The 16,279-nt window shown below is 33.3% G+C and overlaps 1 protein-coding gene across 1 annotated transcript in view; it reads right to left on the minus strand.

Annotated features, from left to right (window-relative positions):
• The window catches only part of LOC106879044 (multiple PDZ domain protein), a 293,438-nt gene that overhangs the window by 35,604 nt on the left and 241,555 nt on the right, over positions 1 to 16,279 (minus strand). Inside the window, exons 20-23 of the mRNA XM_014928462.2 lie at positions 15,726 to 15,809; positions 14,100 to 14,324; positions 11,444 to 11,560; positions 8,348 to 8,492 (exon numbers count right to left, since the gene is read on the minus strand). Of these exons, the coding sequence (XP_014783948.1) occupies positions 8,348 to 8,492; positions 11,444 to 11,560; positions 14,100 to 14,324; positions 15,726 to 15,809 (571 nt within the window). The remainder of the gene's footprint in view (positions 1 to 8,347; positions 8,493 to 11,443; positions 11,561 to 14,099; positions 14,325 to 15,725; positions 15,810 to 16,279) is intronic.

Below are 16,279 nucleotides of genomic sequence, written 5' to 3' on the forward strand. Positions count from 1 at the left end.
ATATATATATATATATATATATATATATATAATACGAATATAAATGTGTGTGGTCAAAATTCTGATACCTGATGGCCACAGGAAACATCTAAAAGACTTTCTTGGAACAATGTGTGATTTGCCTTTGAACTTTTCAGGAGTTGAAGCTATCCTTAACAGCAATTAAACTCCGCCCTAATTAACAAGTTTTTGTACAGTTTCTCTCTGTTAAGTTTCACTCAGGATATATCAGACATTTCAAGAGACTTCAACCCCAGATGCTGCGCAGTGGTACTGAGCCCAGAACTATGTGGTTATTAAGCTAATTTCTTAACCACAAGGTCATACTTGTGTTTGTGTGCATGTGTGTGCGTGTATGCATGTGTGTGTGTGTGTGTGTTTATGCAGGTGTGTGTACATATATATATATATATGCAGACATACAAATGAAGACAACAAGTGTTTGTAAACCAAAAAGTTATATAAATAAATACGTCTGCATAATAAACAAGACAAAAGAAGTATAGAATAGATCACAACAACATCAATAATAATAACAACAACAACGATAAATATATGAAGGTTGCTAACCTTAGCAACTATTCCAGCTCACTAGAAAAGCTTATTTTTGCTTTACTTATTTACTTTTGTAAAGGAATCTGGCTGCTCTATGATTTGTATGATACCAGGATTGTACATGTTTTAAGGGGTGCACGGGTTGGGCAGAGGTAACATGGAGGACAGTGGCTTGTGATAATTATTTAATATTTATGATTTGTAAATTGGGACAATTTCTTTGTAGTTTCAATAATGAAAGGAACCAAAATAATTTACTAAGTGAGATGAGTCAAAACTTTCATTGCAAGCTTATTTTAAGTTTCTTTTTAATTGTAGCTATTACTATTATTATTATTATTATAATAATATAGAACTGCAGGAAACTCTAGAGTTTCATATGGGTGGGTGGTGGCAGATGGGAAGAAAAATGATTCTGGACTTGCTTATTCTTTTTTGTTTTGGATTTTTGATTTTGAAATTTTTTTTTAATTGGAAACAATTTTTCATTTTACATTATTATCATTACTATTATTATTTACATATAAATGACATTAGAAATGTCTTATCTCAGATAGAAAATTGTAGATGAGAGAAAGGATTTGGGGTGGAATATATATATATATATATATAAATATATATATTATATATATATATATATACATATATCATTGGGAATAACAAGTTGAATTTGTTGGAGCAGCAAGATATAACCCATTATTAGTAGCTTTTAGAAGAGGGGAGACCACCTGTTTGGAAAAGAGAAAGATAGACATAGAAAAATCAGGAAACATCAAATGGTTGATTAACAACAACAGCAATAACAAAGCGTAAAATAAATGTTGGTATAGACCTGTAAGAAATACTTCAAAGATAAAAAAAAATTGCTTAGAATGAATGAAAAGAGTGACAATTATCAACTAATATATATATATATGTATTTACACAAACGGATGTTAAATGATGATGATATGTATACATATATACATTGACAAATACAAACATATATTATTCTTTAACAAGAAAAAGTAGTGGTAGTGGCTTTGAAGTTTGGTCTACCAAGCAATCATTATACCATCCAATGATGGCTTAGCAAGCCAAAACTTCAGTCACTGTCACCACTCTTCTTGTAAAAATATAAATATGCACTGTACAAAAAGTATGGAGTAATCTTTCAGTTTAAAATAAAATATGTCTTATTATAACTTAACATAAAAACAAACATTTATATATATGCCATATTTGCAGGAGAGGAATCTGGAAAAAGATTTAATATAGAGTAAAGAAATCAAGATAAAACATGTAATTTTTGTTTATTGGAATAATTCATAACTCTTGTTATATATTCTGACTGAAAGAAGGGGAAGAAAAAACAAACAAAAACAAAAAAACAAAAAACCCTGGCAAAAATTCTCAACAAAGAATCTTTGGTAATTGGTGATGTACTAACTTTAACAAATAGCATTACATAGTCATTTCTAGTACAAGGTAAAAAAAAAAATCAGAATATTTTATCTAGTGAGTGAAAAATGTGTGAAGAGAAATTATAGTGAGTCAACCTGAGTGTATGACTGGTACTTAGTTTATCAATTCTGGATAGAATGAAAGGTGAAGTTGGCCTTGGCAGGATTGGAATCACTTTAATAAATATAAATATTAAATAATCATTTGTAGTGTAGGTTAAAAGACCAGAATATTTCATCTAATGGGTAAGAGAGAGAGAGAGAGTGTTATAGTCAAGTCAGTCAATCTCAGTGTATGATAGGTACTTATTTTATGAAGGTGAAATAAGCCTTGATGGGATTTGAACTTAAATCAAAAGTTTCATTCTCTAACTAATTAAATTTAAGGTCCCTTTTTATTACTATTTACACCCATTTCATTTTCAAGGTGAAAAGTGTTTTTCCTATTGTTTTTCATGAGTTTTGAATGAAGCTGATTTTCAAAACTGTCAGAAATTACTCCTTCTTTAGTTAAACCTTTCTCTGCAGCTGATAGTCTAGGGCAAGAGAATGTCTCTATGCATTACTTCAACCTGCTAGAAATAGCAGATGAACAATCTCCTACTGGAAATGTGTATTCATGCACACACTGAATGTCTTGAATAATTTGAGTACTGGAATAGTTTCTTGTCAGACTTGCACTAACTCTTTAACGTGAAGCAGATGTAATAGTAAAAATGTACCAATTTTGAAAGTGAAACAAGTGTAAAAGTAAAAATTTAGCAAAATTTCATCTATCATGCTACTACTACAAATGATTCCACACATTCCCCTTAAATGGCATTAACCTAAGTACAGCTATTGCTAAGAATTTGTGACATTTCAAATGTTTCACTCTTTTGGGAAGAAAAATATTTTCAGTCTAATCCATTCACTGGGTTAGATGAATACATATAATTGAAACATTGTTTTAACATGCAGATGTCCTTCTTGCTGCTAACACTTACATTTTTAAATTAGGAAGTTTTCTTTCCACTCATCTTTGAAAATACAGAGCTACAGGTTGATTTGTTGATAGGGAAATGTCAACAAATGTCACCATTCATAGCTCAGTAATATTTTGGAGCAGAGCAGAATGTAAACATTCACAAAGACACCGATACACATATACACAGCAAAGGTATCTAGCTGAAGAAACCATGCCAAAACAGGAATTGGGGCCTGACACTATCCTCTGGTTTGTCAGATCCTGTTGGACTATTTAATCCTTGCAGCATGAAAGATGGCCGTCAAATGATGATGATATATACACACACACACAGCCTTGTATAAGAGCCATGTTTTCTACCACCATACTGAAAAGACGTAGCTCTTTGATCCCTAAGCTGTAGCAGTAGCTAGTTTGAACTTTTGAAGGCAAAGTTTGAGAGTTTTAGAGCTTTTTTTTTTTTAAATATTTCATATCTCTATTTAATAATCTTGCATGGGTTTGATGCTCTGTTGGATATTTAAATATTAGTCAAGATGGAAGGACAGTGCCCACAGTCATTTACAGGGACTCCAAGCCTTTGGACAGGTGAGAAAAAGATATTTCTTAGACAAGAGACCTAGCCTGATTGCTTGTGGCAGCATGGGTTCTGCTAAATTACTACCTTGACACACAGGATGTCAAGGTAGTGATTTTAAACTGGATGATGGGTAAAGTTTATTACTTAACTAGGCTATGGTGGAATTTGAACTAGAACATAGAGGTGGAACTAATACTACACACCATCTCATCCAATGCTCTAACAATTCTGCCCTGGACTGCTATTTTATTTACTGGCTCTGGAATGATGAAAGTTAAAGCTGACCTCAGCAGGATTTGAACTAAAAATGCTGATAGTCAAAACAAACACTACAAGGTATCATCCAATGCTCTATTAATTCTGCCAGTCTGCTATCTTAGACTGGTACTTTATTTACAGACACCCAAAAAGAATGAAAGACAAAGGTGACTTTGTTGGAATTTGAAATCAGAACACAAGCTGCTAGAATAAAAATCACAAAACATTTTGTCCAGTGCTCCACTGATTCTGCCAATCTGCTACATTTTAAACTTTTAACTGAGAACATGGAGTGATACACTGAAATACTGTAAGGTGTTCTGTCTGATTTTCAAAATGTATTTGTCTAGCGAGTGATTTGATTTGAGACAGTGTGTTGAAACTAAAGCAAGTACAGTATGGAAGGCACATATCAGCCATTCAAAAACACACAGAAACTGTTAATTTAATCATTTATTACTTGGTGTCAAAATTTTTCACTGCACTCTCTATGACCTGGTCATTGACATCATTCCACTGCAACTGGTTTGAAACTTGGTTGCTGATCAGTATACATAGGCCTCAGGATTTTAAATCAAAAATTATTTTTCTTCTTTTCCTCTCCCCTGCACAGGCCAGTCATTTAGGTTGTCATCACATACTACCCCATAGTAGGTCAGTTATGTTGTCTGACAATCTACCAATTCTATCAGTCTGTTATCCCCTCTTGTTATTAATATAATAACGACATACCAATTAGGAAAAGCAAACTTAGAACCAATTCCAAGACAAAATAAAAATGGAATATTGACCCAGAGTTGTACTGAAGTTCATCAGAATATCGATTCTTTATGTATATAAGCAGCACTATTTTCCATCAGCTATAGTCACAATGTAACATTTTATCAATTATGTAAATATGAGGAGTGGAGGATGGAAGAGGGAAATGAATTATTCACTTGAAGAAATAGCTTCATAATGGAGACAAACTTTTTGAACTTTTGAATATTTATGCCAGGAAAAAATTATTTTTGTGCATGTGTGTGTGTGTGTGTGTGTGTGTATATATATATATATATATATATATATATATATATACATACACATATATGTATGCGTGTGTTACATGGTGCCCCTAAGTCTGGATTTATAAGAAATTTGCCAACACACACACACACACACAGTTATTCATTTTATATTTATATTTTGTCTCTTATAATAAAATTAATTACAATTTCCCTTTACAGCTCAATATGAATTCGAAACATGACAGATCACAACATTGAAAAATTACTAAGATGCTTAGCATTGAAGTCAGTAGTAGCAATGTCTTCTCTGTTAAGATCCCTGTCTTATTTATATAAGAACAATTTTTTCATTGCAGTCATCTATCATTAGTTTTGAATTAATATTGAGCTGAAAACAAAAGGAAAACACAATATTAATTTGGTTAGACAATGAAGAAAATAAAATAAATACAGTAAGAAAGTATAATATATATATATATATATATATGCATATATATATATATGTGTGTGTGTGTGTGTGTGTACTCACACACAAGGCATTTTTTTGGTGGGTTCATACTTTTGAGGACAGCCTGTATGTATTGAATGAATAATGCATTTCCATTAGTTTCAGCATTAAATATTTAATTAACCAGAGACACAAAACAGCATCGATTAAAATATAAGTGTGTACAATTATATTTAACACATTTGCATGCACTCGGACATGAGAAGACCTTTCACTGCAGAAATAGTCTCAAGAGAAAATTCTTCTCATAGACGATGTGTGAAAACACATTACTGGGCTATGAATGGCATCATCAGACTGTAGGAGGTCGTCTGATTAATAATAGTCTGTGCTTATTGAATTAGGGTGTATGTGGCAGAATATACCAGAATTATGTAACCTATCCTTAATGTAATTCTCAAGCAGAATCATTAACTAAACCAAACCTATTTATTTTTGCGTTGATTTGCAATTTCTCACAATATTCAAATTCAGAAAAATATGCAATTTTTACTTTATTCATGGGTATTTCTATATTAGGTCATGTCTGTCTATTGTATTTATCTTTTATCTTTTTTGTTTCAGTCATTGGACTGTGGCCATCTGGGGCACTGCCTTGAAGAGTTTAGTTGAACAAATTAACCCCAGGACTTATTTTTTAAGTCTGGTACTTATTAAACAAACCAACACCAGTTGTCAAAATAGTTGTCAAAATACAAACAGTTGTCAAACAGTGGTGGTGATAAACAGGAACAAACACAGATACAGACACAACTTCTGTCTACCAAATTCAATCACAAGGCATTGGTTGGCCTGGGGCTATAGTAGAAGACATTCACCTAGGTGTTGTATGTGGACTGAACCCCAAACCACATTGTTGCAAAACAAACTTCTTAACTACATAGCCATGCCTCGTAGTCTCTTTTTTTTTTTAAAAACTTTTACCGCAATATTCACAATTTATGTTGACTGTAAGTTACTATAAATATTTAATTCAAATAAATATTTGAATTTCCATTTTAATACAAATGTAAATATCTTCTTAATGTTTAATTTTTAATTTCTAAAATCTAAATTAGCTTTCCCTTCTATTTCAATTTGATTAAATACTCGTATCTTCTTGTGTTGAATTTATCTCTTTCTAAATTTAAATGTGTTTTCTTATTTCTTTTCTTCTCTGCTATGTGTTTAAATTGTTTCAAGAACAAATTTAAGTTTGATTCATTTAAGAAATACTGCTACTATACTAATTGCTATTAAATCAATAATTAACCATCAGTTTCAATAGAATTGTCTAGAAAAAAAAAATTCAATTATTTATAAGGCTTAATTTTTTTCTCTTTCCCAAATTTTTGATATGAAAAATTTTGATAGCATGTTGTCAACTCAATGTGACAGTTCCATAAAAGGGGAAAATGCTACCGTTATTTAGCCCTAGGAAACACCGTTTCCTGTTGCACTTGACACATTTCCCATGTCCTTATATTTTCAAAGTGGAGACAAGCACCTCCACTCAGCACTTTGAAAACATAAGGACACAGGAAATGTGTCTAGTCCAACAGGAAACGGTGTTTCCTAGGGCTAAATAACAGTAGCATTCTTCCCTTTTATGGGACTGTCACATTAAGTTGACAACATGCTATCACTTTATTGCACTACTACTACATAAATCTCTCTGAGAGATTTAGAAATATCTTATTTCTATGAAAAAATTTTTATAAGCAAATAGGATATAAAAAAAAAATAGTGATCAAAAAATTAAATTAACTAAAAAATAACCTATTTGTTTTCAGAAGATTTGTTAAATTTTAAAAGATTTAAAAATAAATTTAATAAATTCTTATTGAATCATATTGGATTTTTACTAATCCTCTGCATTATTATTTATATATTTTTAAAACTTACAATATTGCAATCATACATTATCTATCTATCTGTCTATCTATATATATAATTTTGAAGAATACTTTTGAATTATGAGTAGTATTAGGAAACATTAAGGAATATAGTATACATACAACAATTATAATTTATCTTTTACAAAATTTCTTTGGGCTTATACAAAATGATGAAATGAATACTAATTATCAAACAAAAAATATTTATTATTTTAAAACAAAATTAAAACAAATTTCAATTTCTCATGTGTGTAACCCCTCCCATATCTACCATCATTTATTCTTTCCTCCTGACACCAAGCCTAGTATGTGCACTCATCCTGCATCTTTTACGTCAACTCTTTCTATATTTCTCTTTTATTTCCTCTCTCCCCATTCTTTCTCTATATGATGTAAAGCATGACTGGAGAATCAGTCAACCAACCAACCAACTAACATTTATATCCAGTATTATCAAAAAGATATTATCTGTAACCTGTCACTCATGTTTTACCTGAAAAGACATTGATATAATCAATATCTTTAAAGGATGGAATCCAAAACATATGTTTAAATAAATTATCAATATGAACATTTATATGACACAATATCTGTTCAACAATATGATTTACAAATAAAAATTCCTTGAAAAAAAAAATCAAATTCATTACAAAATTAAAAAATAAAATTAAATCCATACATTATCAAAGTGATGATTTGAAGAAAATGAAATTGAAACAATAACTGGAAGCATTTTGTCTGCTTCTCTAAAAAATTGGCCAATCCATTGCTATTATAAATTCCATAATATGAATAGGCATTGTATAATATGAATAGGCATTGTATGATGTGTATAGGGATGACACATAAATGTAAAAAGGTAATAATAGAAAAAAGGGAAGACCTCCAATTTTGGAAGAATACTTAAAAAATGAAAAATAATTAATAAAACTTGAGATTTTGCAACCACATTACCACAAGTAAAATAAATGTACATAATCTTTACATAATCTTTGAAGTGGTTTCAAGACAATAGATAAATATTTAAATATTTACTACTGGATTTAAGTGTCTCATATGACTGGAGAGATTTAAATATAGAAATTAGAGATTAATATACAGAGCAGAGAAAATGTAAAAGAAAAAAAAGGTAGCTGTCAAGAATTTTACTGACCTCTGCTGTGTTTGCCTTTCGACTTGCCACCACTTGTGTGAGACTCAGATTTGCGCATTCCCCCAGTACCTGAATTGCGCGTTGAAGATGTCCGAGAACCTGCTTTTAAGCGTCCGATTGTTAAAACAACTTTCCCCATAAGTGTCTGGAAAAATAAGGAAGAGAAATAGATATCAGAAAATGAAAGTAAAAGACTATTTTAAAAGTCTATTACACAAACACCCTACTTTCTGGCATACAAGTCGAATTTTTCAAACCAAAATTCAGAGACAAAAAGGGTAGGTCAAATTATACACCTAGACAACTTTGGAGGATCAAAAATTCCATGTGAAATGCAGCAGGTTTTGGGAAGATGATGATGATGATGTTTGAATATTTACACTATATACTGTGTTGATTTGTATGCCAGAAAATAAAGTATACTGCCAAGAATGATCATTTCTGACAATGATACATCTCCATATCTACATTTAAGCATCCACCCCATCTTTTGTTATAGCTGACTGTGGGTTGCTGTACCTGGAAAGTAACTCTCCTATGCACAGGCCTGAGCAAGGTTTGTTTTATGGATGACCAGTAGTTGTCCATGCATGTAAGTCTCTCCTCATTATGCTACTGATGATGCCAATGGAAAGGGCTGCCTTAGAGCCACTTCAGTCTGGCACCATTGTTTCACAGTTCTGTTCTGGCACCAGTGTTTCATTGTTATTAGAACATAAAATACCAAGAGATACAAGACACCTCATCAGGCACTCTAACTGTTCTGCCATTCCTTTGCCACGAGGTCAAATTCTACCAAGGTTAACTTTGTCTCTCATCTTTTCAAAGTTGATAAAATAAAATGAAAAAAATTAACACAAGGAAGGAACAATATTTTTTAACCAGCTTCTGCTATCTGATTGGTATTTATTCATTGATTCTATTACGAAGTTGCAAGGCTAATTCTTGAGTTATACTGATCAGAATATAGACTCATAATGTAAAAGGACAGAACTAAATATGAAACCTGAAACTAGATCACTAACTGGTTTTAAAAATAAACAAAATGAAGTCTACTCAATTATATAAAGAAAGGAAATGAAAGGATCTGAAATAGATCCTCTGATGATTTCAAGGATGAGCATTCTAATTCTTTGGTCAAACCAACAACTTTCTCCCTATTCAATTATGAAGCACATGACTAAGTATTCTACAGGCACTGATAGTCTTAATATAATCCATAGACAGATCCAGTATGACACAGTATATGACAAGGTTGGACTCTTTGAATAACAGGTACAGCCTAATGGATTTAGCCTCCACACAATTTTTGTCTCCCCATCACCAACAAACACATGACTTCCCTCTGTGTTGTGTTAGATATGTGTTTCATTTGAAATTGCAACCCCACCTGCTATCCACCATAAAGCCAACTCTTTTTGTTGGGGACAACATTGATTCCAGTTCGTAGTATTTTGTAACAGCTTATCCATTTCTCAAAACACTATGATCTTCTTTTTTAAAATATTGGATTTTGAAGTGCACATAAAATTATAAATCAGAACATGTAAATATTGGAGTTTCTATTCAAAAGGATTTTTCAACCTGATATTTACATGTTATTTGTAGCTTTATGTGAGCTTTGAGATCTACTATTCCAAAAAAAAAAGAATTATTTCACATTCTCTTGAAAGATTATAAAATTTTTATGACTTCAACTCTATAATATTCTTTTTTATAATTTAGCTGGCCCTCCAAGACTGGTGGGGGTAGGGGTAAGGGAGGAAGAAACTAAAATCCATGGATTTTAGTTAAGATATTCTAAGATATCATAGTTATTCTCCAACTAAGATATCACAGTTATTCTCCAACTAAGATATCACAGTTATCCTCTAACTGGAATATTTCTATTAAGTGGATATTGTCAATTAAAGGTACCCAAGGGACTGGTGGTGGTGGTCTTAAATTGGGTAGCTGTTGTATGTATTTGACCTACTCACCCAGATCACCCCTCAGCTGATATGTTTGGCATAGACATTGGGAAGTTGGCTTTATGGTGGGTAGCAGGTGGGGTTGTAATTTCAAATGAAGCAAGTACCTAAACAACACAGAGGGGAGTCATGTGTTTGTTGGTGGTGGGGAGACAAAAATTAACCCATGATAGAGTCAGAGGAGCATTCTCAAGACACACAGCATGTGTGAGGATTTTTAAGCCTAGAAGTGACTATCTGAAGATCTGAAAACAGCTGGCCTCTTCTTCTTCAACAGAGAAAGAGAGGGAGGAGGGGAGAAAAAGAGAGAGAAGAGAGAAAGAGCAAGACAGAGAAGAATGGACATTGCTCTGGACTGTAGTTTTATTTATTGACCCTGAAAGGGTAAATACTAAAGTTGACATTGGTAGGATTTGAACCTAGAGCCAGAACAAAAGCCACAAAGCATTGTATTTGATGCTCTAACAACTCTGCCAACTCACCACCTCGAGTCACTGATCCACGGATTTACCAGTTACATTAATCTGACATGTTAAAGATCATGAGCACTGCCCACCCTCTTCTCTGACTAAATTCTAAAGCAAAAACCAAAAAACTAAAAATAAATAAAACCTCAATAGGCTTATGATACATTCATTAAATGAAGTAAAAACGAGAGAGAATGGAAGCTAGGCTGTAGTCGTCTTGGATGGATAATGAAAACATCATCCTTAATTGTATGATACTTGCCTTATTAACTCATAACATTGTCAATAAAATTACCCAGAATTCCCACATTAACTGAAATAATCGAAGGCAAAACAACAAAAATACTGTACTTAATAGAATTAACAATTAAATTGATTTTTTTTGTCTGTATGAAACTATAGAATTAGCTGTATAATAAACAGAATTGTTCTATAATAGCCTAATGGAAATAGCTTTAAACACAATATTGTTGCATTAACAAATATGATTATCGTTAAAGGATATTTCTATGAGAATTATTGATAAATTTCATTCAATAAATGACAATGACTGCTACTATTCCTCTTTTGAGGAGTTAACCTTAAGTTAATTCATCATAACAATGAGGAAGGCAAAAGTAGAAAAAAAAAAAGCAGCAAATAACAAAATAATTCCATACTTTCAGTACTGCAGCTGCGTGGTCTTGCGTTGCTTGGCGCATATCTTCTCCATTTACACTTAAAATTTGATCACCTTGCATCAAACGGCCATCTGCTTCAGCCACACCACCACGGACCTAAGAATAAAACATTATTCAATAATGAAGATTTCTTAAATTGGCCCAGGGCCAGATATTAAAGGAGGGTAGGGGGTGTTACAAATGACAGCACTGACCCCAATATTTTATCGTCTATCTTTTACTTGTTTTAGTCATTGGACGACAGCCATGCAGGAGCACAGCTTTGAAAGGTTTAGTTTTACAAAATTCACTCCAGTACCTATTTTTCTAAGTTTGGTAATTATTCTATCGATGTATTTTGCTGAATTGCTAAGTTATAGGGACATAAAAAAGCCAACACAGGTTATCAAGCAGTGGTCAGAGCAAAATTACAAAGACACAGATACATATATACACATGATGGGCTTTCACACAGTTTCCATCTATCAAATTCACTCACAAGGCATTGATCAGCCTCGGCCCATTGTAGAAGAGACTTGCCCAAGTAGCTGTGCAGTGGGACTGAACTTGAAATCACAGGGTTGCAAATCAAGCTTCTTAATCACACAGCCATACCTGTGCCTATCTTATAGATTTGTAATTTTGCTTTCTTTTCATTGACTTCAGAAGAAGGAACAGTAATGTTGACTCTGGCAGAATTTCAGTGAAAAGTATAAAGAGAGGAGTGCACAGCAAAACAGTGCAGGGTATATTGTTCACATGTTCAACCAATTCTGATAACCCACTGCCTGATGTCACAATATGTGGAGCCATGATTAAGATGTTTGTGCCATTTGCTTAGGTTCCTTTACATTCTAAATTCAAATCCTACCAAGGTCAGCTTTACTTTTAATCTTTCTGGGGTCAAATACTGAAATCTATCTGGATGACAGTTTCTTCCCCAACAAATTTATGGTATTGTGGTTAAGTTAAAACTTATAATCCTTCACATTATTATTGATTGTGTAGTAACGCCGTGCGCATGCGTAGTCTTACGCATGCGTAGAATTAAACAACCAAGCGTTCCCGCTCAATTCATTCTCTTTCTTGCTGGCCAGCGATTGAGCATGGACGTATTTAAGCTGTCTCTCTACATCTTTCGGACTTACACTCGACAGCTCACTCACAACTACAGAACAACGTCCCAACAACTATGCTCATACACACAGAAGCTGTAACAACAAGAACTAATGATGTACATATTTACCACCTGAATAAAGTGTTGTTTAAGTTGATAGTCTGGAGTTCAGCGTTCCGTTATATTCCTTAATTTTATTTAGGAAAGTCAGGTATACATCTAATGATGTATAACCAACTTTCCTATAATTGTAATTATTTCTAATTTTGTCACTAGGTCAGCTATTTTGAGTGTCGAGGACAAATCAATTACATCAACCATATCAACCCCAGTGCTCAACTGGTACTTATTTTATCAACCTTTAAAGGATGAAACGCAAAGTTGACTTCAGTGGGAGTTGAACTCAGAACATAGACATTCAGAACAAATATCACCAAGCATTTTGTCTGGTGCACCAATGATTTTTCCAGCTTACCACTTTAATAATAATAATAATAATTATTATTATTTCTAACATGGGATACAAGACCAAAAATTTTGGAGGAGGAGAAAAGCTGATTATATCAACTCCAGTAATGACTTTTATTTTGTTAACCTTAGAAGGATGTAACTGATTTGCCCTCACTCCTTGAGCTGGCCTTGAGCCAAAATTTAAAACCATTATTATTATTATTATTATTGAGTGAAAGAGCAGTGCATGCCATCAAAGTGTCACTGCGGTATAATATGCAAAACCCAGTATACCCACCATGACTACCCGTCTGATAAGGGTACACCAAGCTCATGCATCATAACCATATGTGCATGACATGGTGATCTCATATCAAGATAAATAGCACATGACCTTGCAGGTGGGGTCCAGTTAGAATTTTCTTCAGGTCAAGTAGCCTATCCCACTCAAATGGTCCTTGAATAAAGGTTGCTTAAGGATGTTGAATGAAACACTCATGTTTCCAAAGGTGAATTATTCAAACCCCAAAGAATTCCTCTCAACTCATGGCTATGATGCTCCCCTACTACTTCTGCTTGTGATCAGAGATGCACATATCATCAGCCACTAAAGGACATGCTCAAATGGTTACAGCTAAATAACTGACAAGCAAATTTATGATGTTAAGCAGAATATTTGCTGTAGCTCCTCTTTTATACCAAGACAAAACATGTGCATGATAACACTTCCAATCAGTTGAGGTCAGAAGCCATAAGTGCCAGTACCTGGTACTGCATCAGGGCATTATTATTATCATTATCATTATTATTAAGCTGGCAGAATTGTTACTGTGCAGGACAAAATGCTTAGTAGCATTTCTTTTGGCTTTATGTTTTGAATTCAAATTCCGCTGAGGTCAACTTTGCATTTCATCATTTAGGGATCGAAAAAATAAGTACCAGTTGAGCACTAGGGTTGATGTAATTTACTAGCTCCCACCCACCCCAAATTTCGGGTCTTGTTCCTATAGTAGAAAGGATTATTAAGTAAAAAGTGACTGAAATGAAGATAACTTATTGTAATCTAAAGAATGTAGAAGTATTACTTACAATGTCTGATATATATACACCCACATCATTTCTTTTGCCAACAATACTGAGGCCAAGTCCTTTACCAGGTTTTTTCATTAATTCGATACTGAAGATGTCATAAATATCTTCTTCTTTTGTCAGTTGGTTGTCTCGATAGACTAATAGCTTCACAATTGTCGGAGTTTGGCGGAGAACTTGAATTGCTCTCTCATGAGTTGCGTCTTTAAGGTCTTCGTCATTAACCTGTAAAAGAGTAAAAGTAATACTGAAGTGTTCAACATCATCATTTTAACACCTACTTTTCCATGTTCTCATGGGTCAGATGGCGAAATTTGAGATGGCAGATTTTCTAAGGCTGGATGTTCTTTCTGTTGCTAACCCTAAGTTAGTTAATGTGATGTTTCCCCTAGTTCTTCAAACATGAACAATACAATCATCAGACATGTTTTCGTGGAAAATTTCAAATGGATGACACTTGTATAATGGTGAGGTTTACTTTTACAATTAGAACATGATGCCAAAAAGACATGAACACACATACTCACTCACAATTACACACTGAAATAGAAACATATATACAATCATCTCCATCATTTTAACAACCACTTTTCCATGCTTTGCACAGGTTAAATGGAATTTATTGAGACAGTTCTATGGTTGAATGCCTTTCCTGACACCAACACTCACTTGTTTTCAAGCAAGATAATATTTCCCCATGTCCAGACATGCTTTTGCAGAATATTGGAAATGAATGACTCTGCTTACATGACAGTGCGGCTCATTTACAATTATCATGCAATGTCAAGACAAAGAGATAGGCTTCTTACAGTTTCCATTTACTAACGTCACCCACAAGGCTTTGGCTGGCAGAGGGTAATAGTGAAAAACACTTGTTAAAGGTGCTGTTAAATCTGACACCAAGTGGTTACAAAGAGAACTTCTTAACCACACAGCCACGTCTGTATCAGCAGCCATGTTTGGAGAGCTCTGTACTGGGCTGATGATTACATATTCAATATTGCAGCAGACTCATTCAGATAGGTAGGCAAGATAAGTAAATATAAGCATATTCATTTATTCTTTCAGTCATTTGACTGCGGTCATCCTGGAGCACTGCCTTGAAGGGTTTTTAGTCAAACAAATCAACCCCAGGACTTGTGTTCTTTTTTTTTTAAACCTGGTACTTATTCTATTTCCTCTTTTGCTGAACTGCTAAGTTATGGGGATGTAGACACACCAACACCGGTTGTCAAGCGGTGATGGGGGGGGGGACAAACATGGATACACAAGACACACACATATAGATAGATATAAACACACACACATATATATGATGGGCTTCTTTCAGTTTCCATCTATCAAATTCACTTTGACAGGCTTTGGTCGTTCCGAGGTTATAGTAGAAGATACTTGCCAAAGGTGCCATGCAGTGAGACTGAACCTGGAACCATATGGTTGGGAAGCAAGCTTCTTACCACACAACCACACCTGCTCCTATACATGTAAATAATAAATATGTCCAAGGCTCAGGTCTTTGTCTTCCCAACAAAATTCACATCACATTCTATTTCTTTTATCTTTATGAAATAGTAATTGAAGTGAGAGAGAAGAGTAAAGCTCAATGAATATAAAAGTGATAATTACTTCGAATATTTGATCCCCAGCCATTAACCTTCCATCTTTATGTGCTGCACCATCTACATATACTTCATGAATGATTATTGAGCCCTGGAATTAAATAAAATGAAATAAATAATAAATAAGCAAATAAAGTATTATTAGTTTAATGAAAAACAAAATACAATATAGAAGTAGAAAATGAAAGAAAAGGGAAATAAAGATATCTTCTTATGATGCAGAAAGTTTTACAAAAAACCTTTATATTTTGGGTGCAAACGCTTATCTTCAGAAGGAAACCATAAAAGTTATGTGTATTTACGTTGGTTTTGTTATTTTATTTTAAACTGCTTTTATTTCCTGGTTTTATATCAAGGAAAATTCAGATAGCTAAGCTTTTTCAATTATTTGTTGGCCATACAGCTAGCTAAAAGTTTGATGGTTTGCATGTTGGCTAAGCCCATCTAGGTTAAAGTTGTTATTGATGTTTAACCCCAAGTTAGTACTGATATCCAAAAGCATTCTTACCATTACTCTCTCTCTCTCATATATATATATATATATATATATATATATATATA

The sequence above is a fragment of the Octopus bimaculoides genome, chromosome 23, assembly GCF_001194135.2.
Source record: "Octopus bimaculoides isolate UCB-OBI-ISO-001 chromosome 23, ASM119413v2, whole genome shotgun sequence".
Taxonomy (NCBI): domain Eukaryota; kingdom Metazoa; phylum Mollusca; class Cephalopoda; order Octopoda; family Octopodidae; genus Octopus; species Octopus bimaculoides.